Consider the following 24,738-nt stretch of genomic DNA (forward strand, 5'->3'; position numbering starts at 1 on the left):
AGGTTTAATACGAATAGAATGGAAAGGTATTTACATAGGTTTTTATGCACTGACGAGTCAAATGTTACTACTCCATCTATGGATTGTCTTAGAGGGCCATCTTGTGGTCAGTAGTGGATTTAAGGTTTAAGTTTTTATATGTAACGCACTGTACATAAAAATAGGCTCAGGGAAATGCTTTAAAGATGACTTAGACTAACAAACATTTTAAATAAAATAAAAAAAGAACATTTGGTGTGTGTTGAAATGTTGTACATTTCATAAAAAAGACTGAGATGTTTATAGTTTTTCATAGAAATGATCATACTGTTATGCCGTATCCATCCAGCCAAAAATGTAATTGTCAAACAAAACCCATTTTATTTTATTTTATTTATTTTATTTTATTTTATATGACGGGACGGAATGGGCCGGAGGAGCCTGCGTAAATCCGCGCATGCGCACATGACGCTACAGCCGCTGTATTTCCTGCTTGCTGTTTCCACTCGAAGCGATGGCAGAAGTGAAAGCTTCCCTGATTTGTGGAGGTAGGTTCACTTTTTTAATTTACTGTGTAATTAACGCTAGACCATAAATCTCATCACGGCTTTTGTCTCCGTGACCATAAAACCTCCTGCTCTTTAAACCGTGGAGCAAACTGACACATAGTTAGCTTGAACAACAGCTTTAGCTGCTGATGCTTCAGTCATGAGGTTCCAGGCTACAGGGTCTGGGGCTGGAAGAGGGTCTTGTTCACGTCGAGATAATCTGCACTTGGTCTGATTTCACGTCTCTTTTAAAATTGCAGTTATAGCGGCTTTCCTAAGTTCAGCGGTGCTTGCATTTGTTGAAGATCTAGATGACACGTAAGTGATGCCCTCCTCAATGCTCTACTTCAGCATTTCAGCTTCCTGCCTCTGGAACATCAGAATCTGATCCTGTAATGCAGCGTCTGACCCGAGGACACGCACACAAACCACAACATACTTTAGTTACTACTTACTTAACCATGTTTTTGCATCATTTAGAGATATAAGATTATATTTAAAAACACAAAAGGTTACAGTAGGGAAGGGTGGGGGGGTTGTAAAGGGTACATTGGGGTGGGGGGAGGTCTTCATCTCAGGTTTCTACTTACTAACTGTTTCTGATTGGATGCCTGCAAGTCTACAGTGATTGTGTCTCTTGTGAGTGTCGTTTGTCTTTGTTGGGGGAACCTTTAATTGGCTTTTTGTTGGTGGAAGTTGTTTAAGTACGTGCATGCAGCTTGTACACTAATTGTCTGGTATTGCTTTATCTTCACTGAACCAGAATCTTGTAGCACTTTACAAAAGGGGTAAAGTAATAGGTATCAAGTTAAGTGCTTTGTTATCATTCACTTAGTTCATTAGTGTATGTCATGTGACTCACCTAAGCTATACATCATATGAGTTAACTTGTCTTGCATTGATAAGACTTTTGTATTGTTCTTTCCTTTTAACAGATTTAAAGACTCCAGAGTTAACGACATCTGGCTGGTTGATGTGAGTCTGTCAGTACACGCACACACCCAAGCACACAAAACCCAGTTCACTCTATTCAGCCAAGCTTTACCTCATGTCCAGCACGCTACTGTTGGGCTCATCCTTTGCGGAAATGGCAGCAGTGGTGGGTTGGATGTAGGAGGGCGGGGGCCCGAGGGTGTGTGCAGACTGTCCTCTGTGTTTGTTATTAGTCAATGAGAAGTCATGCATACTGGGCAAAGCCAGGGGGCTTGCAGGGGTTTATATCAGAGTTCGCATCCGGGCTCATAAAAGCAGATCGAGAACAACCACCACAAGCTGCTTTCACTCCCAGTTGTAGAGTCGCAGCGCTGGGTTGTGACGAACGTTTCCATACACAGATGTTAGTATTTCAACTTGACAGGTAATAAATGCAGAAACTAAACAGCTGTGGAATAATGACATTCTGTGTAACCAATCAGTTTTACTATACTGAACATTATTTACTGCTTGCTATCTATTCTTAAGACTGCAGTAATTATTTTGTTATTTTAAATTCTTTTCAAGAATACACCCCTGATAGAGCCACTTTATACTGTACCAAAAGCAAAACCTGCAGGTTAACACATCATTAATATGTACAAGTGGTCTAGTAACTTGAATTTACAGCATATGTATCTGCTGTACATAAACATGCAGTGAAATTCAGTGGCATTTTACCAATGTTTTCAAAATGGAAAAAGTTGCATGATACAGTAGAAAAATAAGAATCAAGGTAAGATAAAACTTTATTGAGCCTACCATGAGGAAATTTCACAGTTGACAGCAGCAACATACAACATACAAGTGCAAAGAAAAAGATAGGTAGAAAAAAAACAGAAGTGAGAAATGAAATGTAAAAGAAAATGAGAAATTTGGTATTTATGTAAATATTTATACAACTATAGACAATTTAACATAAGTCATGTTGTACTGTAGGAAATACATGGACTGCATATTTATTTTGACAACAATGGGTTTTACAGATCACAGCCTTAACTGTGTAACAAGGATTGAAAAGAGCAGATGAGTGCACAGCTACACAGCACTACAACTAGGAGTATTCATATATAGCTCAAGAGAAAGTAACATGCAACTCTGCACTGGTGAGACAGAGGGATGAGGAGGTCTACGATGATCTGAAATGGACCAAACCTGATCTACGATGAAAACTGAGTGTCAGCTTCATTGCCAAATCTTAGCAAAATGTATTTTAAAACTAAAACCATGGCTTATCCAGCTTCATCTGATGACTAAATCCTCAGCTGACAGTAGCCTCCAGGACAGAGGCCGTGATTCCGTGTTTTTGCATAAAGCTAATATGACGTGAGCAAAAATGTTTGGGTTTTTTTGTCATATTTTTAACTGAGCCATTCAAAGGAGAGTAAGACATGGGTAATATACAATAACTGAACTTTACCAGTAGGTCATTGTGCGGCTGCTGTAGTGGATGTGAACTTACTTAATGAGAAGTGATTTTTCTTACAATTTTAACCCATAGAGATCCAGTACCACATTTGTGGCAGTAACTACATGAATTTTTTTCTCTATATTTAACCTTTCTTAAGTGATTTATCATAATTTATTATAGTATTTATTCTCTGTATTTTGTGAATTTTTTGTGAAAATCGGGTATTTTCCCCAATTGAATTTACTGATCATGTAGATTTTCATAAAAAGCACAGATCAGAGTTGAAGGTTATTATATCAGAACGAGAGAAAACTGAAGAAAAAATGACTTTACTAGCAAAGATATCACTAACTGAATATAAAATACAAGCATGTCCCTCCACTGTCATTGATGCAACTCCATGGGTTTTACTGGTGAATTAATGTTGTAGAAGATGACGGTGAGTCATATCTGATGACCATGAAAAGATGAAAAACTGTAGTTTACACCAATTATTTACATGTATTGATAGGATTAGTGGGTCAACAGGTATTGAACAGTTTAGATCAGTAGATGCTTTTGGTCGACAGTGGATGTTTGGGTCTTTATGGGTTAAGTAAGATAAATAAATAAATAATATATAGCTATATCTTAAATATAATTATTCAGAAAAAACTAGTGACTGAGAGTGGATTTGTAAAGTTCTGAGTAGTTTACAGCCTTACTGTATTCAGTTAGTGAGATGGCTCCTTTTTGTCAAGACATTTAGGTAAGGCAAATTTATATATATAGCACCATTCATACACAAGGTAGTTCAAAATGCTTTACAAAGGCATAAAATTACATTAACATCATAGAGAATAAAACATTAAACAAAAAGAAAGTGCGGAAAGATAAAAATAAAGAGGGAAATTAAAACAGGAATAAGAGACAGTTAAAGGAGCGATATTTTGCTTTTTTAAATGGAATTATGCCTTTAAATACATTTCCCTGTGGTCTACATAACCTGAAAATTACTCTGCTTGGGTCTGATTTCTTCATTAATTCAACTCCACAGGTCCATCTTCAAACCTATATCTGTATAATGACACCAGCAAGGTCATTTTGAGCACTGGCCCTTTAAATGCAAATGAGCCACTTCATGCCCCACCCCCTCCAGGTTGTTGGCTGTGCTGCTCTGTCCCGTTCAACCAACAACTGAACATTTTAGGTAATCGGCTCGAAGTTTGGACATATTTTCAGTATGGACTACAACCACTGCTGCTGACAAACAGTTATGGCGTACTTGGAGAAATGTTTGTCGGAAGTCTTGACCTTACATGTGCAAATGTCGTGATGTAACTAGTTATAGACATAACAAATTAAGCAGGAATTAAAACAGGTTATAGAAATCCACTTGATTTTTTGCCAAAATGAATATAAAGATAGCTTTACAACACCTGGAGGGTTCAAATTCAAACTTTTGGAACTATTAGGGTCCAAATACACAAATAAATGAACCAAAGACTAATAAAAGTGGGTTTAGCAAAATATGACCCCTTTAAAAAAAAAAAAAAAAAAGCTAAAAACAGTCTTGACTAATTTAGAATTTAATGTTAAATCAATCAAGACAGATAAAATTGTGAGCTGCATTGCAGATGTTAGAACTGAAAAAAATACTCTAGTCAAAGGCAGCTGTAAACAGATGAGTCTTTAACCTTGATTTAAAAGAACAGAGTTTCAGCAGACCTGCGGTTTTCATTTAATATGATTTGGAAAAAAGATGATTTGTAAGAGCTGTGCTGAAAATATACACTAGTTGCCCAGAATTTTGGTGTTTATGCTTTTGTATCTGAAGAACTTTTACAGATTATTTATTTCCATTCAATTTTGTGCATTAATACAGAAAAAAATATAGCCTTCAAGATCTATTAAAAGTGAAAAAAACATTCGATATTCCGCCACAGGCAGATAATTTATGTTAGCAACCACCAAAGGATGGTCAAAATGTTTTCTTTTTCATCTGAGTAACAGAACACATGCAATCTGTTTTGCATAGTAACCTTCAAATACCTCGAACTGAAAGAGCTGGAAAGACATGCATTTTTGTTTATTTCTATTATCATCAGCAACTACGTAACACCACCATAAAACAGTGTGGCAAATTAAACCAACTAGTAATGCATATAAGGGAAAAAAATTAAATGACTTACAATATACTAACATACACATATACTTACATACTCAAACATTAAGCTCATACCCTAGACATACTATATGAAGTGTAAGATATGCACATGTAAGAAATGCATTGAAATATGTAACTCAGGTAGAGCTGTACCAATGATCATAAACAAATCCAGAAAAAGCAAAAACAATGAGCCTGTTTACGCGACCATTAAAATCAGATAATTGTTATGATCAGATCTGACACGCTAATTTGCACTAAAGAAATGCGATAATAGAAAACCCTGGTTTAGACGCTCCAGTCCATTAATGGATTTTTGTGATGGTGGAATCAAACTTCCTGTTATTGTCTTCTCATGTTTGACTATGTAACGTCCATATTCTATGATTTTAATTGTTTACACATGCACAGACGTAAAAGAACAAAATAAATCTGATTAACCTGTATACATGCAGGGAGACATCGGAGTATTGGGGAGAAATCCAGGTGTGTTTAATCTGATTTCTCATAATCGGATTACTGCTGTTATCTGATAAAATATGTCAGACTATACTGTTTACATGACCACTTGAATAATATAATAACTCAGGAATTGCATAATGATCAGAGTATTGGTGTGCATGGAAACAGGCTCAATAACTCAAATCAGTTTTGAAGTAATAACCACTCACTATGTGACTGATGTGCTTTAAATGCCACTGAGGTCAAAACAGGGAAAATGTATCAGTAGTCGCTTTTCCACTGGACATATGCGCAAAATTTTTACCGATATTCACTAAATGTCAAAATGTCAGTTTTTCTATTAAATCCCAAATATGATGATTTGTTTATTTATTATCGCAAGATGACACGAGAAGTCATTCCATAAACATGGTGACGAATGTAAATATCGTGTTGATTTACAGATATATTCATTATTATTATTATTATTATTATTATTATTATTATTATTACATATTACCCCTCTATCCTGTACTAAATTAAAAAAGATTCGGTTTCCTGGTGTGTCCACACATACTGCGCCATGTTTCTTTTAAAACTCTTCTTCACTTGTTGTAACATGCGTCAACATCCGTTTTTTTTTTTTTTTTTTTATTCATGTGAATGTAGTTGTGGAAAAAGGTCTTTTCATAGCAGTTTTGTGTGATATACCAATTGCGCTATGCCTGAAAAAAACCAGCACCAGTGCAAAGAGTTTAATTTGAAAAATGAGACTTTTGGCGAAATTGCCGTTTTTTTCATTAGGTAAATTTTTATGTGCAAGTTATATTTGTGCAATTTGGGGTTCAGTGGGAAAGCAACTAGTGTTTTATGTCATGCCATAGAAATGCACATTATAGTTTTAAAAAAAATAGGACCAATGTCCCTCTATCTCACCAGCATGTTCTATCAAGAATCAACTTGAATTTGTGAATTTGTGAGGTTCTGTCTCTGTTAGAATCCTGTGGTCTTGATGCAGGAGTTCAATTTCCCAACAGAAGTGGGTGGTACTTTCACTGGGGGAAAACTCAGCTAATTAAATGAAAGTCCATATTTGACTTCCTATCAGTGGTCAGTAGTAACTATATTGATATCGGTAACCATTTACATGTTATAAACCATCAAAATATGGACCCCTATAAGTAAAGGAAAATATTTGATATTTAAAAATATCTAAATTTCTCAAAACTGTGAACAAACTTTGTAGACATTGTCCCTAGGAAGTTACATATAAAATGTAAAATGAATCCAGCCTGTAGTTTTGGGGAAGAAGAATGTTGAAATGTAGACATTGGTGACCTTGAGTTTGACTCTTCAGGGTCACTCAAGGTCAAAGGTCATGGACCTAAATGAAAGTCCACATATGACTTCCTATCAGTGCTTAGTAGTAACTATATTGATATCTCTAACCATTTCCATGTTATAAACCATCAAAATATTGGCTTTTATAAGTAAAGGCAAATGTTTAATATTTTAAAAATTTGTCAAAAATCAAAATATCTCAAAACTGTCAACAGACTTTGTCGACATTGCCTCAATCTAAAACATGCAGAGATATTTGTAATCATAACCCTGACGTTGATTAAAAAAAAAAGGACATAGTCTGAAGTATTTGGTTGTTCCTAGTGTGATTTTTGACTCATATGAACAGCAGGTGAAGTTTAAAGTCTGCTCTGTTTGTGCCTCTCATTTTCAGTTCTACGCACCGTGGTGTGGCTACTGTAAAAAACTGGAGCCGGTATGGCATGACGTGGGAGTTGAGCTGAAGACCTCTGGGTCTCCGGTCCGTGTGGGGAAGATGGATGCCACTGCTTACTCTGGTGAGTAGGTGACGAGGCCCTTCGGGGTCTCCCCTCGGAGCTCTGGTGTCCTCTGGGGGTTCGTTCATGTGTTGAAGCCGTAACCTAATTAACTCTGTTTTCAACAACACAAACATGTCGTCAGTCTTAGAGATGTTGCATTCGTCTGTGACACAGTAAGTGGTTGCTTATCCTGTTGAACCGAGTCTTTATATGATCATTATGTTTCATGTATGTGACTTTTATGACTTTAGTCTTGATGATAATGTGTTTAAAATCTAGAATCATTTGACAATAGTAAAGCTCTTGTAATTTGGAAACCTTCCTTAGCTCTTCACCTGTATTTTATTGTGGTATTTCATTTCCGTTTAGTTTTAGTTTGAGGTTGTTTTGGCCTTGAATGGGATAGACCGGGTTCTTACAGGTGCTTGAAATTCTTTAAAATGCTTGAATTTCAATGTTGTGTTTTCAAGGTCTGAAAAGTGCTTGAATTTTAGTTTAAGTGCTTGCAATTATAAATCTGTGATGTGATATATATATTTATTTTTAATATTAACTCTGCCAGGTTAGATGGCAAGCTAAAGCAACTTACAGAGAGGTGATGCATTTTGAAAAATAAAACTTTATCTCAAAAAAGAAAATTAGTGAGTGTTCTCAGGTCGACTCCAGGTACATTTTTATCTTTATCTTTGTCTCGGTGCGAGTGTGTCTGAAGAACGCCAAGTGGCTTTTACTTTTTTTTGGATAAAACTTTGTGTACTCCTTAGATTTCTGAACTTTATGCTATTATGAAACATAATTTTAGATGTTTATAGCATAATACAATCTACATCATTTCGATTAAAAACTGAAAAATATAATCATGAGTATATGTATTTCTATAGATAAGTTTTTTACCCCAGTGATGAGGTGGTGTGCTGGAAAAAATTGAAAATGACCCTTAAAAGTGCTTGATTTTGACCTTGAAAAATATGTACAAACCCTGAATAGTCTAGTTCTAGGTTGGCTTTATATCAATAATTATCACTATAAATTTCAAATGGTTATTTCTTTTGGGTTAAAAAGCTCATTTTTGATTGTGAGTAAAAACAGAATAAATCGGATGCTTATTCATAGTTTTAAAATCATGATAAACATCTCAGAACATTTCAGAAATCTATAACTAGAACTTTCAAAACAGCTGCAATGATTAATGATTAGTAAGACGACAAATCATTGAAATATTTGTGTTTTAGTGGAAATTTGTAAATATCCAGAGACTCGTACATCCACACTGAAGGGCCTCCTCATTTGGTCTGACTTTTAGACTCTTCAGTTTGATCCAAACTATTGGACTGATCCCTTCCCTGGACCATGATGTGGACTGAACAGATGGTCTGTGGTCTGATCAAATGAGGTGGTCCTGGTCCCAATAAAACTGAGCCATGGTTTGATTCATGCACAGCTTGAAAACACTTTTTCAATGGTTCAGACTTTTGGACCAGTTACAGAAAGTTATCCAAGGTTATCATCACTAATAAACAAAAGAAGATGAAAAATAAATGGAAGAAGTTAAAAATGAACTTAATTAACATGTTGTCTGACAGCCACTTGTCTATGAAGGGACATGATGTCGGCTGGATGGACAGAAAGCTGAACTCCAATCCCTTCCAGTGTAACTTCAGTGTAAAATCTGAACGGTAGACAATGATGAGACAAAGAATTGTTTGCTCCTGTTTGCTTTGTGTCACCATTTGCGCATATGATGTTTGTCAGATTAAAAGATGTTTGTTTGAGTCAAGAAAGTCACGGTTAGTGGTAAATACAGCTCTGGAAAAAAAATAAGAGACCACTGCAAAATTATCACTTTCTCTGATTTTACCATTTATAGGTATGTGTTTGAGTAAAATGAACATTTTTGTTTTATTCTCTAAAGTACCGACAACATTTCTCCCAAATTCCAAATAAAAATATTGTTATTCAGAGCATGTATTTGCAGAATGCGACACATGGTCAAAATAACAAAAAGATGCAGGTGTTTTCAGATGTCAAATAATGCAAAGAAAACCAGTTCATATTCATTTCTAAACGAAAAAATACTAACATAACTTGGGAAAAGTTCAGACATCAGTATTTGGTGGAATAACCCTGATTTTCAATGACAGCTTTCATGTATCTTGGCTCTCCACCATTACTGTTGAATGACTTTATGCAGCTCCTGGCACAGAAATTCAAGAAGCTCAGACATGTTCCATGGCTTGTGACCATCCATCTTCTTCCAGAAGTTTTCACAGTGGGTTCAGGTCTGCAGATTGGGCTGGCCATGACAGGGTCTTCATCTGGTGGTCTGTCATCCACACCTTTATAGACCTAGCTGAGGCCAGGAGCATTGTCGTGATAGAAAAACCAGTCCTCAGAGTTTGGGATCATTGTCAGAGCAGAAGTCCAGTAGTTTTCAATAGTTATTTTTGGATTCCAGTTACTTTTGCAGTACTGATAGCACTGTTTTTGCCTATTGTAAGAAGATAGTGATGTCCACAGCAGTGGTTTTTATACTTCTCTTTCTTAAATAAGACATGGGTCAGGTGTTTATTCAGTAGAATAAGGTGTGCTTGTGTTGGAATTCAACAGACACAGGAATGGAATGACTGTCATACATGCAGACATGATGATTTCAGAGGAAATTGCAGTGGTCTCTTAATTTTTTCCTGAGCTGTATAGGATAGAAACATCTACAGGGTACTTGTGCAGGTCTTGAAAGTCTTAATAAGTATAGAATTTTGAAACGCTGTTTTCCAGACCTTGAAAAGTTTGGAATTTTGTGTGAAAGTCTAAATAAAGTATGGAAAACAGTTTCTCTCATAGTTGAATTTTAGAGTGTGCTTAAAGGCACATCATCTTGTAAGATAAGAAATACATGAAGAAAGCATAAAAAAAAACTGGATATGATTTCACTAACTGGTTGGTACTGGAATGATTCTAGTGAAACTTGTTTTCGTGATATCCATGCACTTTTGTAATTTTCATATGTTTTGAAAATGTTTCTGTCAGTAAAACTTAATTTACTGCGAATTGTGCGTTCATTCATTCATACATTTATTAAAATGAACTTTTCTACTGCACACAACAGGTACAGTCTCAACCAAAAAAGTAGGCACGTAGGTATAAAAGTAGATTAAGTCAATGTGTTGGGTGAAAAAAAAATAGCAGTTACGGAAAAGTCTGGAATTTTTATGTGGATAAAGAGCATAAAGACCCCGATCTAGCTTTTATTGACCCACTCAGTGGATGTGCTCGTGTTATGTTGCACATGATACACATCACCAACAAATAAACAGCTGCTGCCTTAGCCCATTTTACCTCAATCTTTAAAAGCGGGGTGAAAAATTATTAAAAATAGAGCTGCACAATATATTGTTTGAGCATCACACACATCACAATGTACATGTGCGCAATAGTCACGCATACATGTAGGAGGCAAATGAACTCATCGTGTTCTCATCTAATTTCAACCTGGGTACCTGACACACACTGTGCACAACGATCCACCAATCACAATAGTTCTTTGTCAGTTTGCTGAAGCAGACCACGCCCCTGCACATGGAGTGAGTCGCTAGTAACAACACTGAAAAATGAGCAACAAACATGAAACACAAAAACAAAGACTTGGTACCAAAAACAAAAGCAACGTCAGTATCTGGAATTATTTCAGCTACAAGAAGGATGATACTGAATGACGTGTTCTGTGTCGACACTGCCTTGCATCTATTGACACAACAAGAGGAAACACAACTAATTTGTTTGACCATTTACATCAGCACCACACAGTTATTATATTCTCCTGAGTAGTTTTTCATATTGCAATATATATCACAGGGTTAAAAAAAAATCGCAATAGTTTTTTCTAATATCGTGCAGCCCTAATTAAAAGAGGTGAAAATCACTTTAAGTCTGGTTATGTTGAAGCAGCAGAGACACCTTCAGTGACTCTGAACAGATCACAGGGAGAGACCGTTCCAATAACATCACCTCCTCAACTTCTGGGTCTAGTCTTTATATCTATATATTTAAACAGTCTGATAGTTCAACGGTTTTACCACACACTGCTGCTTTCTTGTGTGAAATGACCTTTTAAGCTGATAAACATCGTATATGTAAATGATGACACACTTCAAAAGGGATAAAAAATGTACTTGTCTCACCATTGACTGTGATACAATTTATTATTCTGAAATGAGGTCCCATAGGGTAAAACCATATGGGGCTCTCTATAAATCTACCAAAGTGCAGCGTGAAAGCAAAACTAACCAGAACAAATGTATAACAAAAACATAAATCTTAGTTCAGACTTTGGTTCAGATTATCAGGTGTGAAAAGGAAAAATTAAGATTCCATATAACCAATTTCCAGAGAACAAGGAGGAAAACGCAGCTATTTTAACTTTGATTGCCTTTTGTTTTTGTTTTATTGTTAATTATATTTTTTTAAGTTGTTGTGTTTTTGAAAATGGGCCAGTTTCAGTCTTTTTTATTCTTATTATTCTACCTCTGAACAACAGACAACTCAATCCACCTCTGATCTAAGTTGTATGTTTTCTGTATTCCAGGAATTGCATCAGAGTTCGGGGTCCGTGGATACCCCACAATAAAACTGTAAGTATCTCCCACAGCTGTGCATTACGTAACAGTGTGTGTCCCACCCTGCTTTGTCTCATGTTTTGCTTTTTAAACATCATCTGGAAATTGGAAGTAAAACATTTGCGTGTTCACAGTTTTCCACAGTTCACTCTTTCCTTTTGTTGTGAACTGAAATGAAATTCCTGTTATTATTGACCAATAATCCACCGTATGGTGCTCAGAACAGGCACGTTCATGAGTATTAAAGTCTTGAATATGTCTGCACGCACAGTACTATTAGTCCCACACATGCAGTAGGTTTGTGAAGTTCAGTATTTGAAAGGCTGCATCAGAAACAACTAGTCGTGGAAAAAAATATTAGACCACCCCTTTAGTGCTGCCGCGATTAGTCGATTTAGTTGACGTAATCGACCATGAAAATTAGTCGAGAGTAATTTTTTTAGGTGACGCTTGTTTTTTCTATTGACTGCTTATTTATTTTTGGTTGCATACCTGGGCAATCCATTCCAGCATTGGCACCTGCAGTCATATGGCCACACCTCTGAGAGAGGGAGCATCTTAACCCCCCCCCCCCAAAAAAAAAAAATCTGTGCCTACATCACTCATTCTTAAGGTTCAAACCCACCCTCCCCCGGTCTGTGTGCGTACCTCATTAATTCTTATGTTTGATATAGCTAGCCATTTGCTTGAATAACTTTGTGCAATTTTTTTTTTTTTTTTTGGAAAGTGGAAAAAATCCCACTTTGTAACTTTTTGTTTGGTAATATTTCAGTTATTTATATTGTTTACATTTACCATGGTACAGGTGACATTTTATGTTTTGGCCCTTGAGTTGTATTCAAAATAAAATGGACACAACAAAATAAACACTTGATTTAAAAAAAAAAAAAAAAATTAGTTGTTTAGATTAGTCGACTAATCGAAAAATTTGTTAGAAAGATTAATTGTTACAAAATTAGTCATTAGTGGCAGCCCTACACCTCTTGTTTTCTTCAATTTCTTGTTCATTTCCAATGCCTGGTACAACTAAAGGTACATTTGTTTGGACAAATGTAATGACAACAACAATTTCAGAGCTGATATCTAGCCATTTTCCACATTTGCTTGATAATAACTAAAATCACTTCAGTTCTTACATCAATATCTATGGCATTGTACTGACAAAACGGTGCTTTTAGGCATTCCATGTTTTCTTTTCTGTCTGTTTTAGTCACATACTACACACAGGAGTTAGTACTTGATTGCATAACCATTGTTTTGGATGACTTTTGATGGTCTAATATTTTTTTCCCCACGACTATATGTACTGACTTTGAGGTCACAGTTCTTGTTGTTAGTGTCAGATTATGTTATAATGTGTTGCTGTTACTTCAACCTGGTCATCTCCCATCACTTTCTCTATCTTATGTCTTTGCATGAGTTTTGGTTGTGTTATTATTAGGATCCTTGTCCTCGCTGTTGACTTTAGTCCCTTGACGTTTAACCTGCTGAGATGTCCGTATATAATTCCAACAAGGGAATAAGGTGTTGTTTCTTCCAGGCAAACTGTGTTCACACCTGTACTATTACATTCTCCTTCCAACTTAATTTAATTATAACACTGACTATTCTTTGACACAGTTAAATATTACATGAGCCTTTAATGTTTGCTCTTGTTGATCTACTTTTGACTTTTCTGAAACATGCTGGAAAATAATTTCAGTTCTGTTTTGGTAATTCTAGTTCTCCTGCATCACATTTTTGTAGCTCATTATGGATTAGTTCTTAAAAGGCAAGTCATTTGTTTTTTTCTGCACAAAATGTACAAATTTAGATCATCACCAGCTGCTCGACAGCGGAACTCAAGTTGACATGAGAGAAATGATGATCATCTAAAGCTGAGTTTCCTCCATATATTTCAAACCAAATCATTTATCTGCATGCTGCCATAATGGCCTTTCTTTTTGGTGTCATCAAGCTCATTTGGAGAAGTGCCACAGGATCGCGGCAGGGTTCACAACACTGAACCGAGCGAGTGATGAAATATCCATCGAAGAACACGAGAAGCCTCCCCCGGTGACAGAAGGAGACTTGATTTAGAGTTCTGTTTCCCCCTGAGTTCATTAAACCCTGCAGACTGATGCAACCTTAGCAATCCTTAATGCATGCTGCTTGTTGTAAGAGCTGGAGCCCGGCTGGAACTCAATCAGACATAGTCGTTTGTTCCTTTCATTAAAAAGTTGATAATTTAGATTAAACTGACCTTTTATGTGAAGGAGCTTTTCTTCACAAATTAATAGTTGAGTCACAAAACCTTGTACAAATCTAGTATTTGAACTCTTACTTAAAAATTAAGAAAAGAAGCATTTGAATGAAGCTCTGCCCAGGGACACCTTTTTGCTTTTGATTAGAATTTAGAAGTTTATTTTTTATTTTTTATTTTTTCAGTGCATTGTTATTAAATTCAATATTTTCAAAAGGAATTACTGCACACCATCCTTCAATAACTGATTCAAACAGTAACCCATAAGGACCCAGTGTTACTTTTGAATTTTTCTCTCTATTTAACCTTCCTTAAGTGATTTATGACCATTTATTCTAATTATAATTCTAATAATTATTCTCTGTATTTTGCTTTTTTCAGTCAAAATCTGGTATTTTCCTATATTTAATTTACTGATCATGTAGATGTTCATAAAAGCTCAGATTAAAGTTGAAGATTGTTATATCAGAAACAGAGAAAACTAAAGAAAAAGTGACTTTTTCAGTAAAATATATTATTGACTGAACATAAACCAAGTGTCTCTATCTGCTGTCATTGATCCAACTCCATGAGTTTTACTGGTGAATCGATGTTGAAGATGACTGTGTTTCCACTGTAACTACGGAGCCTCTGAACGTCCAAATGGGTCATATCTGATGACCATAAAAAGATGACAAACTGTATTTTGCATGAATTATTCACATGTATTGATCGGATTCATGGATCAACATATATTAATCATCTAAGATCAGTGGATAGTTTTGGTTGCCAGTGGCTGTTCGGGTCTTTATGGGTTAAATGACTGTTATATTCACATATTTCTTTTTTATTTAGGTTAAAAGGTGATCTTGCCTATAATTACAAAGGACCAAGGACAAAAGATGACATTGTCGAGTTTGCCAACAGAGTAGCAGGGTAAGTCCATAACAACATTCTTCATTCTCTTCTTTCCAACGGACACATAAGGCTATGAAACAAGCCTGTTTTTCAGGAATATATGCTGTACTAATAAAGGCTTCCAAACACACTTATCAATGCAGGCCATATTTGTTTCAAGGCTCAGTGGATTTTTGCCTCTGATGCTCTAGTTTAAGCCACTGTATCAACACAGCCTGGCAGATTTTCTCCTCCTTGAGGGAAATCAGACAAGATCCGTGACAGAGGGGTTGATCAAAAGCCTGGCTCTTGTTTGAGTCCAGCGCTGTCAGTTGTTGAGTCCCCACTGGGTGGCGCCACCACCACACAAATCAATACTTGGGCATAGAAGCAGAAATGTTGGAATTGGATTTTAAGTGTGCCTTTTAGTATCTTTTTTTTCACTTGAAACCACATTATTAATTTAATTGTATTTCCACTGCAGGCCAGCTGTTCGAGCGCTTCCCAGCAGGCAGATGTTTGAGCACATGATGAAACGCCATGATGTACTGTTCGTTTACATCGGCGGAGATTCTCCACTTAAAGTAAGCACTGTCTACAGCCATGTTCACATCACAAGCATTAGTGTGCAATTCATATTTATTACTCAGATGTTTTAGTTGTTTTTACTTTATTTGCAATGCCAGATTACAATGAGAGCTGATTACAGACCTGTAGGTGTAAAAGAACAATAACAGACGTCACAAGCAACACACGGTAATATGTGGGGCACAATATCATTAACCCATAAAGACCCAGAGCTACTTTTGTGGCAGTTCCAAAATATTTTTTCTCCATATTTAACTTTTCTTAAGCAACTGATCACCATTTATTCTAATATTATCCTCTGTATTTTGTGTTTTTTTTTCAGTGAAAGATCATATATTTTCCTATATTTAATTCACTGATCTTGTAGATGCTCATAAAAGCTCAGGTTCAAGTTGAGGGTTATTATATCAGAAACAGAGAAAACTGAAGAAAAAGTGACATTTTCAGCAAAGATGTCAATAACTTAATGTAGAAACAAGCGTCTCCATCGACTATTATTGATCAAATTCTGTGAGTTTTACTGGTTAAAAACCTTGCAGAAGATGACACTGTTTTCACATTCACTATGGAGTCTCTGGACATCCAAATGGGTCATATTTGATGACCACGAAAAGATGACAAACTGCATTTTACACCAATTTTATCAACGTATTGATAGGTTTAGTGATTCAGAAATTATTAAACATTTTAGATCAGTTGATGCTTTAGGTTGCTGGTGACTGTTTGGGTCTTTATGGGTTAAAATCTTAAACACCAGTTCCTAAATTATTATTTTTCAGTACCAAATACACATTGCAGTCCAAGTCGGTTGATGTATTTTCAGCTTGTTTGCATTTTTATGTACTGAAAGTAGTTTTACAGCATAGAGAATACCACTTTTTACCCTGAAACTTGACGTTGTCCTAGAAAGCGGTGTGTTTCGTGCAATAACATCCATAGATATGCATGCATTTTTGTGATGTTGGATCGTATATAAGTAACCTGAATAAAAGTGTTGATGCTAAGTACCCAGCCCTAGTCACACACAAGTAAACGTAGAGCTAGTGCCTGATTTCTAAAAATGAGCTGATGATTAATTCTCAGAGAAATAATTGTGATGAATTAAAATCTATTATTATAATCTTGTCCTGTTAGCATTAAAATATCACTGCAGGATATAGATGAGCTGTAATTATCTATAATAGCCATACAATTAGAGTTTGATTGTTAATAAAACTTGAACAGGAGAAATGTGACATGACCTAAATATACAAGACACATTACTGAATGAAATATTGGACTAAAGCACAAAAATTAAATAAATGATGATGATGATGATAAAATCAAAATATCAATATAAACAGTTGCTAGGCCTTCATTAAAGTCACAGTATAAAAGGAAAGGAATGCAATGAGTCAAATAATGTAGAATATTTCAGTTAGTTTTTACTTGTTTTATTCAGATCAATGGAGATATTATCACGATTAGATAAAATAGTCCTGATTATTTTATTAAGTTCCATTTGATGATTATGTAATGACTGTAACAGGCCATCATGGCGGTAGTTGAAGTCACTGTTCACAGTTAAAGTTATAAGTTGATGTTCGGTAAAATTGAATATGTATGCAGGTCATAATTTTGACAGCGATGAGGCCTTTTGTGGATCGATGTCAGCCGCTTCTGTGGCGAGAGATCTCATCCCAACTTTCAGGATATGAAGAGCTACTTTTAACTACAGGATAGAAATGCGATGAGTATTGATGTAGAATACGGAAACCTGGTCTGGATCTGATTTAGGACCGCATACGGAAATGCCACAATATGATGAAAAAGAACACACCTCAGTCATGTTGGAGAGAAACCAGATTTGGACCTCTTTTACCAGCAGTTAGACTGTAGTTTATGTAAACGAGATATAAATCAGCTGCTTTTATTCTAAGCACCCAGCGCTTAGGAACCACCACTCAACTAAAAAACCATGTGTATTGATTGAATGACTTAAGTAGCACTCAGCTACTCTTGTAACATGTTTTTAACAATGAGGAGGATGTGCGTAACACCTCCATGTGAAAAATCACTAGCATTTCTAGTGAACACCTTTGTGTAAATACTAAAAAAAAAAAATCCTCCTTTGCTGTTTCAGGAGAAGTACAGCGACGCAGCCTCTGAGCTCATTGTCTACACTTATTTCTTCTCGGCTTCAGAGGACGTCTTACCAGAGGTAACGCTTTGAATGTGCATCTATTTTTGAAAGTACTGTGTAATAACTTTCATAAAGATACTGAAATCACTTGTGGGATGTCTTATTTTTGTCATCGTATGCTATATTCAACTTTTTATTGGCACTCTGGAGTATTGCTCATTCAAAAGATGTTTCTATCTTTTCTATTTTCTAGACTGAAGCAAGAGAAAATAATTACATTCTCACAGTATAATTACCACAGGCATTGAGCTTGCATTCTGCCTTTGCAGTATGCAGAGAGGTTCACAAATTACAGCCAAGCCCTACTGCCAACGGTCTTGTCCCATATTTTCCAGGTGCACGTACAATGAGGGTGTATATAGCCTGATTTATGAACTTTGGCTTTAAATTATCTTTTTGTCTTTTCAGTCGGTAACTCTGCCAGAACTTCCTGCAGTTGTAGTCTTTAAGGATGGAGGATACTTCAGTTATGATGGTGAGTATTTTTACTTTTGTTTGACTTATCGTTTCGTGGGGTGTTTTCTTCTATTTAGCCAGTTTAAAGATTTGTTTAGAGGGCAGTGTACACCAATTTTCTTGTCATCTACCTCTTTACTTTGCAGCAATCCTTGTTTTCTCTAGCCCTGTTCCTCTAGATTTTCTGTTCCTGCTGGTGTCCTTTCATCTTTCTCACCACATTGAGTTATGGTGTGCCTAGCCCATCATAAAGCACCCGGGGCTCAGCCCACTATTGTGTGTGGTGAAGCCAGTGATGTTGTGGTGGTTTGTCTTTGGACGGTCACACATAGCAGCCCAGGGTGGATGGAATAGCCTGTGTGGGCGTGGGAGCCCACAGTGGAGGCCAAAGAAACCAGTGCAAAGCTGATACTGTATATACAGTCGGTTAAAGCCAAGAATTAAATCACAGAGGCACCAATCAAGTCACTGCGAAAAAATTAGGTTTGACATGAGAGCGTTAGAGGAGCTGCTTTTTTTTCGCCGCCCTGTTTGAAGCCACTTACCGCAACAACGTAAGCGCACCACATTCCTCTATGATGTCCTGTATTTTACTGCCACTGCGGGCCCGGGTCGGGAGCCGGAAGTGGAAGCATAGAGCGTCCAGGCACAGCGACAACACAAACGGGCTCCAGTAGTGGTTGTTAGGGAGGCTCGGCGCACGGTGTAGAGCCCGGAGAACAAAATTCATCTCTGCCTCAGTGTGAGAGTTCACATCCATCTGCTCCACTTGACCATTATGGAAGGGAGGCTTCCTGCACCAGAACTGCAGCAGGAGGGGCTCGCCACAGTAGACGTTAATAACAAAAACTCCACACTCTGCTGAGTCCTCCAGGACCCTGATGCGGAGGATGTGGTGAATGTCTAGCATTGCCATGGTGACACCGTATTAAGCTCGTCAAGGACTGAGAAAGGAGAGCAGGAAGGCAAAATGACACGCTTGTGTCCTTCCTCTTGTGGCGGATTTATCCTCTGCCTGTCAAGCCTCAGTAAATGCAGAAAAAATGTATTTTTGAATTATTGTGGAATATACTGTAGGTACAGAATAGATAAGAGGATATGTGACTGTAGCTCATTAAGCACTTACAGAGAGTGACAGAATGTGGTTTGTCTGCTGCCTCTTTCACCACCTGTGGTCCTCAGCGTCTGGGGTCTTCTCCAGCTGTGCTCTGCTGCGTTGTTCAGACTGGTCTTGCTGCAGCCATGTTGGCTCAGAATAAATAAAGCTAAGGTTCTTATGTGGCTGCTGAGACGCATTCTTTGCATGATGTTCTGTCAGAAGCATTTATCAAATTTTATTCAGCTATACTTGTGCAACACATTTGCATCAACGCCCTGTGACACTGTTTTATGACAGCCCCTGACATTTATTTAATCAGATGTGCAGCATTTGTACGGTTATATAACACATAGGTTTTATGAGCTGTGTGGCATGTTGTTTTTATCTCCAAGACGCTGCCAGTTCTCAGACTATTCAAGCAAGTTTTATTGCCTCCACGCTGGTATTTGTTTTTTAGGTTGAATTTTTAGTGGATTTTGCAGATTTGAAATTCTGTGCACGTTTACTGTCTTGTCTTATTGTTTTTAAAGACAGTAAGTGACTGAGCAAAGCCACACTGTCCAAACAAAGCCCTCTCACTTTGAGTAAATGATATTTGACATATTATTGTTGAGCTTTGATTGGTTTAGTGCACATCACAAACGGCGGCATTCCTTTTGAAGTGCACTGTTAAAATATAGTACAGCACCGAGCCTCATACATATTTAATTACCAAAATCCTCAGGTTCAGGCTGCTACAAAGCAGTAGCACAGTTTATACAAGGCTGTGCTGTTATTGTGTTTCGAGAGCCAAATGGTTTTGATCATTGCATGTGAAGCTGCTGGACTACATGCTAGGACAGTGTGACAACTGAAAAGGATAATTAAGGTGCTTGTTATTGTGTACTGTATGCTGTTTATTTGTAAAGGCATCACACACCAATGCGATTTCTTTCAGACATGTGCAAATCATGTGCCTTTGTGTGAATCCGTTTTAGGGCGTTATAGTTGGGCTTAATCCCTTATCGCAGGGGAAGGTACCTAATGCAGCGTTCTATGAGGCAGAATGATTTTGCATATGTTTAAATGAAGCACTTAAGTGACAGGCAGCTTCAACAGCCTTGAATGTGATGACAAGGTGAGATCATATTTAAAGTGGTGATAACACACTGACTGACTGCACACATGGACAGTATTGACTTCACGGGTTATTTAATGGAGGTGATGATATGCTAATGAGAAATGCAATAAATAAGTCAGAAGTGTTGACCATGTTGCCTGCAGATGTAAGATCTCACACAGATATACCATTCCTCCTTAGCTTTTTTTCACTATACTGAGGAAAAAAAGCTGCATCTTCCTTTTTAGTTCAACAGCCAATAGGCCATGAGCTACTGTGAAGCTGCTGCGTTCGTCGTCTTCTGCATTAGCAATTTCTTCAAACATCTTCTCTGACGAAACTACTCGTTGGATTCATTTCAAATTTTATACGTAGCTTCCTTGGGACAGTGTCTAGAAAGTATGTTCACAGTTTTGAGATATTTCGGTTTTGAATTTTTGACAAATTGCTGAATTAAAAATTTGCTTTTGCTTATAATGGGCCATATTTTGATGGTTTGTAACATGTACATGGTTAGAGATATCTTTACTGTTATTATTGAGCACTGGTAGGAAGTCATATATGGACTTTCATTTGGGTCCATGACCTTTGACCTTGAGTGACCTTAAGGGGCAAACTCAATGTTACCAATATCTACATTTCAACAGTTTTATTTCTCTGAAACTACTGGTCAGATTCCTTTAAAATTTTACACATCTTGGGACAGGATATTGAGATATTTAAATTAAAAAAAATAAATTTTTTTTCAACAAATTTTCAAAATATTAAACATTTTCCTTGTGTTGGTCCATATTTTAATGGCTTATAACATTGCAATTGTTACAGATATCAATATACTTACTATTGAGCAATGATAGGAAGTCATATATGGATTTTCATTTAATTAGTTGATTTCTCCTCCAGTGAAAGTACCACCCACTTCTATTGGGAGATTGATCCCCTGCATCAAGACCACAGGACTCTAACATAGAGACAGAACCTGACAACCTCGCAAATTCCGCTTGTTATTGATTCTCAGTAGAACGTGCCCGTGAGATACAAGGACATTGTTCCTGTTTTGTGTGATGTAACGATGTTGAATAAATTTAACAATAATCTGTACGATATGACCAAACCCTCATAGTTGAGTTGGATCAAAAGTCTTATCATAATTATTGTGGTCAGTATGGCAATTTAAGTCTATTTGCTTGGTTATCACCTTTCATTTTGCATGTTTATACATTACCTCAGTGCTCAGTGTGTCATGTAAAATACCACCAGACACACACTAGATCTACTCAGTTCAGCCTTTTTTGGTTATATAACTGCACAGGCTGACGTTGCGATTGATTATGTAGTTCTAGTCATTTCATACCTGGATAATGAGACATTTTCTGTAAATTCAGTGAATAAAACCCATGAAATTACCTCATCAAATGACCTTTTTACATTTTAAATTACATGCTCTACACATAAAATGTACTCATAAATCATTATTTATCACCTTTTATTTAGAGCCTTTGAGATAATGTTTAATTATACACGTACCTTCATATTAAATATGAATTTGTTAATAAAAAAAAGGGATAGACAAATTGCACTTCAGTTATAGCGCAAATGTACACAAATAAATAAGTTTGATTGTGGTCCAAAATATTAAAATCCACAATAAATTACTCTTTAACAGTAGAATTGGACCTTTTGTAACCCCATATAAACAGGAATATGTGTATTAGCTAGGAAACAACATTTGAACATGGAACATTTTCAAGTTTAAAGGCTCTGTTAATTTTCTATATGACAGTAGAAGTCTACAGCAGCCTTAGGTCACCATTAGGTTTCCTGTTTTATCTTAGATAATGTTTGTCACACACATGCAGTTTCAGCTTCTGTAATAAAAGCTCCAAGAGTTGAAGTCATTTTGTAAAAATGCTAGACTTCAAAAACACACACCTTCCTTGCATTCTGTCCCTCCTCGCATCCTCTCAGATCACTTGAATTACAATACGCTGACAGGTAATTGTGGATTTTTTATTAATGACACAACAAACTAAGACTGCAGCTTTAACCCTTAGATGCATAAAGTGTCTGGACCCTCCACTCTGCCATAAGTGGGTCAAAAATAACCCGTGTTAATATGAATGTGTTTTTATGCCAATTTTGTCATTTTATCATGTAAAAAATAATCATTTGTATTATATGTTGGTCCAAAAATGAATGATTGCATGTTTTAACATTTTTTAACAATTTTGAGATATTTTAAAAATTATTTTGAAAATTTGAAAAGCAAAGTAGCCCATATATAATATATACAGTATATACTGTAGAATGAATGAATAACTGTAGAATGAATCAAAGGTTTAGATGAAATTCAATTGAAAATGAATGGGGGTAATTTTTGACCCACCTATAGAGGCTTGGGGTAGTAATACAAAAACTATAATTTCATAAAATCTATAAAATGTAAATGAAAGATTTAAATAGGAAGAAGTCAATAACATGTTTTTTGAGGAATGTGTGGAATATGAAATAATAACTTTTCATCACAAAAATTTTGCCTGAAAACAACCTCACCGGGTCATTTTAAATTAGATAAAAATGTATTGATCCTTTGGGCAGAACCCTCAGGAAATTGAGGTTCCAATAGCAGCACAACACTGAATGTACACACACACACACACACACACACACACACATACAAGAAAATAGTAAAACAATAACTCTAAAAAAAACAGTGGTGGAAAAAAAGCAAGCAATTGCACATTAGGAAGTACTAGTAGAAACAACAAGTAGCAAAGTAGTAATAATAATAATAATATGAAATAGCTAATTATGTTTCAATATTATAGTGTGCAGAATATGTATATATGTAGAGTGTATATGTATAGTTTAATAATCACAGGATAAAAGTTATAAAGTGATAACACTGATAGTAGTCATAACAATGATATATAAGTAATATAAATAATAATAATTTATTATAGTAATTATTATTTCTGACCCACTCATGTATGTAAGGCTTAAGAAACAAAGAGGATATATGAGAAATATGTACTGCATTAAAAACAAATGTTTCAAGGAAAAAAAAAAAACTGCTATAGCCCAAAGTGTCACACATTTATTGCGACATTTGAAATTAATTTGTCCTGAACTGTTTCGTTCAAACCAAATGAGATTCCTGGCATTAATTTTCTGATGTTTTACAGTTGGTTTTATTCCACAAATGTGCTTCTTTTTACCATGGGAAGAGTTAGGGTTAAATACTGACTGTAGCCTCAAGGAGTCATTGTGATTTTTCAGTGTTTTTTTTCTAATACTGTGCTTTAATTTCCTGTATTTTCTTGTTGCACCAGAGGAAAGGAAACAGTGAAATAAACATGAATGCTCATTACAACCCTGTAAAAGAAAAAAACAACAACAAATCTAAATGCGTCCTCGGACATTTGCACAATACTGTACTGTTTCATCTACTTATACAAACGGGTTGAATAAATGTGAACACCCTTCTATTTAAGAGGCGCTTTTAAAATTCAAACCAGAGAAAGTTTATAACATAAACTGCATCTCTCCAATAACAGTATCTGTGTGACTCACCTCAGCAGGTAAACATTGTAAAAACAAAATAGAAATCCCTCTGCAGTGCATTTTACAAGCAGAGTTGTCAATTTTCACCTGCCTTATGAATCGATTCCACATCGTAGAGACATTTCCACAGATCTGATGAATATACAAAGCATGTATTCACATCCATGTAGACAAGCTCATACTGTTTTATACATGATGATGAAGAGTGTGATTTTGGACAAAACAGATGAAACGATACATGTTTTTCTGTCATCATATGATCATCACGTTGCACAGCTCTAGTTTAATTAACCCCTGAGACATTATTCCAGGTAAACGTGCTGCTGTGAATTTGTCGTCTGTTTCAGTGTCATAAAAGCTGCTGTGAGTATGTGTTTGTGTGCTTTTTCTGCAGTGGTTTTGCTTTGCTGTGTGTTTTAGGGTCAAAATAGGTGGAATAACAGAAAAAGACTGAGGAATAGAAGTTTTGCGGGTTTTTACTAAATAAGGCACTCAGAATGTACATCAATAAGAGATTTAGGATGTTGAACATGAACTGTGAACTGGAACACACTGAACAACAAGGATTTGAGTTTTGGCCCAGTAGTAGTTGTTTTGGGGCTCTTTTTTTCTAAATCAGTTGAACTCCAAAAAACAGTTACACAGTCAAAACTCAGTAAAAACACAGTAAAAAAATAAATA

At 36.1% G+C, this 24,738-nt stretch overlaps 1 protein-coding gene across 1 annotated transcript in view; it reads left to right on the plus strand.

Annotated features, from left to right (window-relative positions):
- Nucleotides 1-409: 409 nt before the first annotated feature.
- The window catches only part of tmx3b (thioredoxin related transmembrane protein 3b), a 72,736-nt gene continuing 48,407 nt past the window's right edge, over nt 410-24,738 (plus strand). The window contains exons 1-9 of the mRNA XM_030122954.1: nt 410-527; nt 788-845; nt 1,463-1,502; nt 7,233-7,356; nt 11,921-11,966; nt 15,028-15,108; nt 15,554-15,653; nt 17,780-17,857; nt 18,248-18,314. Coding sequence (XP_029978814.1) covers nt 494-527; nt 788-845; nt 1,463-1,502; nt 7,233-7,356; nt 11,921-11,966; nt 15,028-15,108; nt 15,554-15,653; nt 17,780-17,857; nt 18,248-18,314 — 628 coding nt within the window. The 5' untranslated portion in view covers nt 410-493. The remainder of the gene's footprint in view (nt 528-787; nt 846-1,462; nt 1,503-7,232; nt 7,357-11,920; nt 11,967-15,027; nt 15,109-15,553; nt 15,654-17,779; nt 17,858-18,247; nt 18,315-24,738) is intronic.

This window comes from Sphaeramia orbicularis, chromosome 20, assembly GCF_902148855.1.
Source record: "Sphaeramia orbicularis chromosome 20, fSphaOr1.1, whole genome shotgun sequence".
Lineage (NCBI taxonomy): Eukaryota > Metazoa > Chordata > Actinopteri > Kurtiformes > Apogonidae > Sphaeramia > Sphaeramia orbicularis.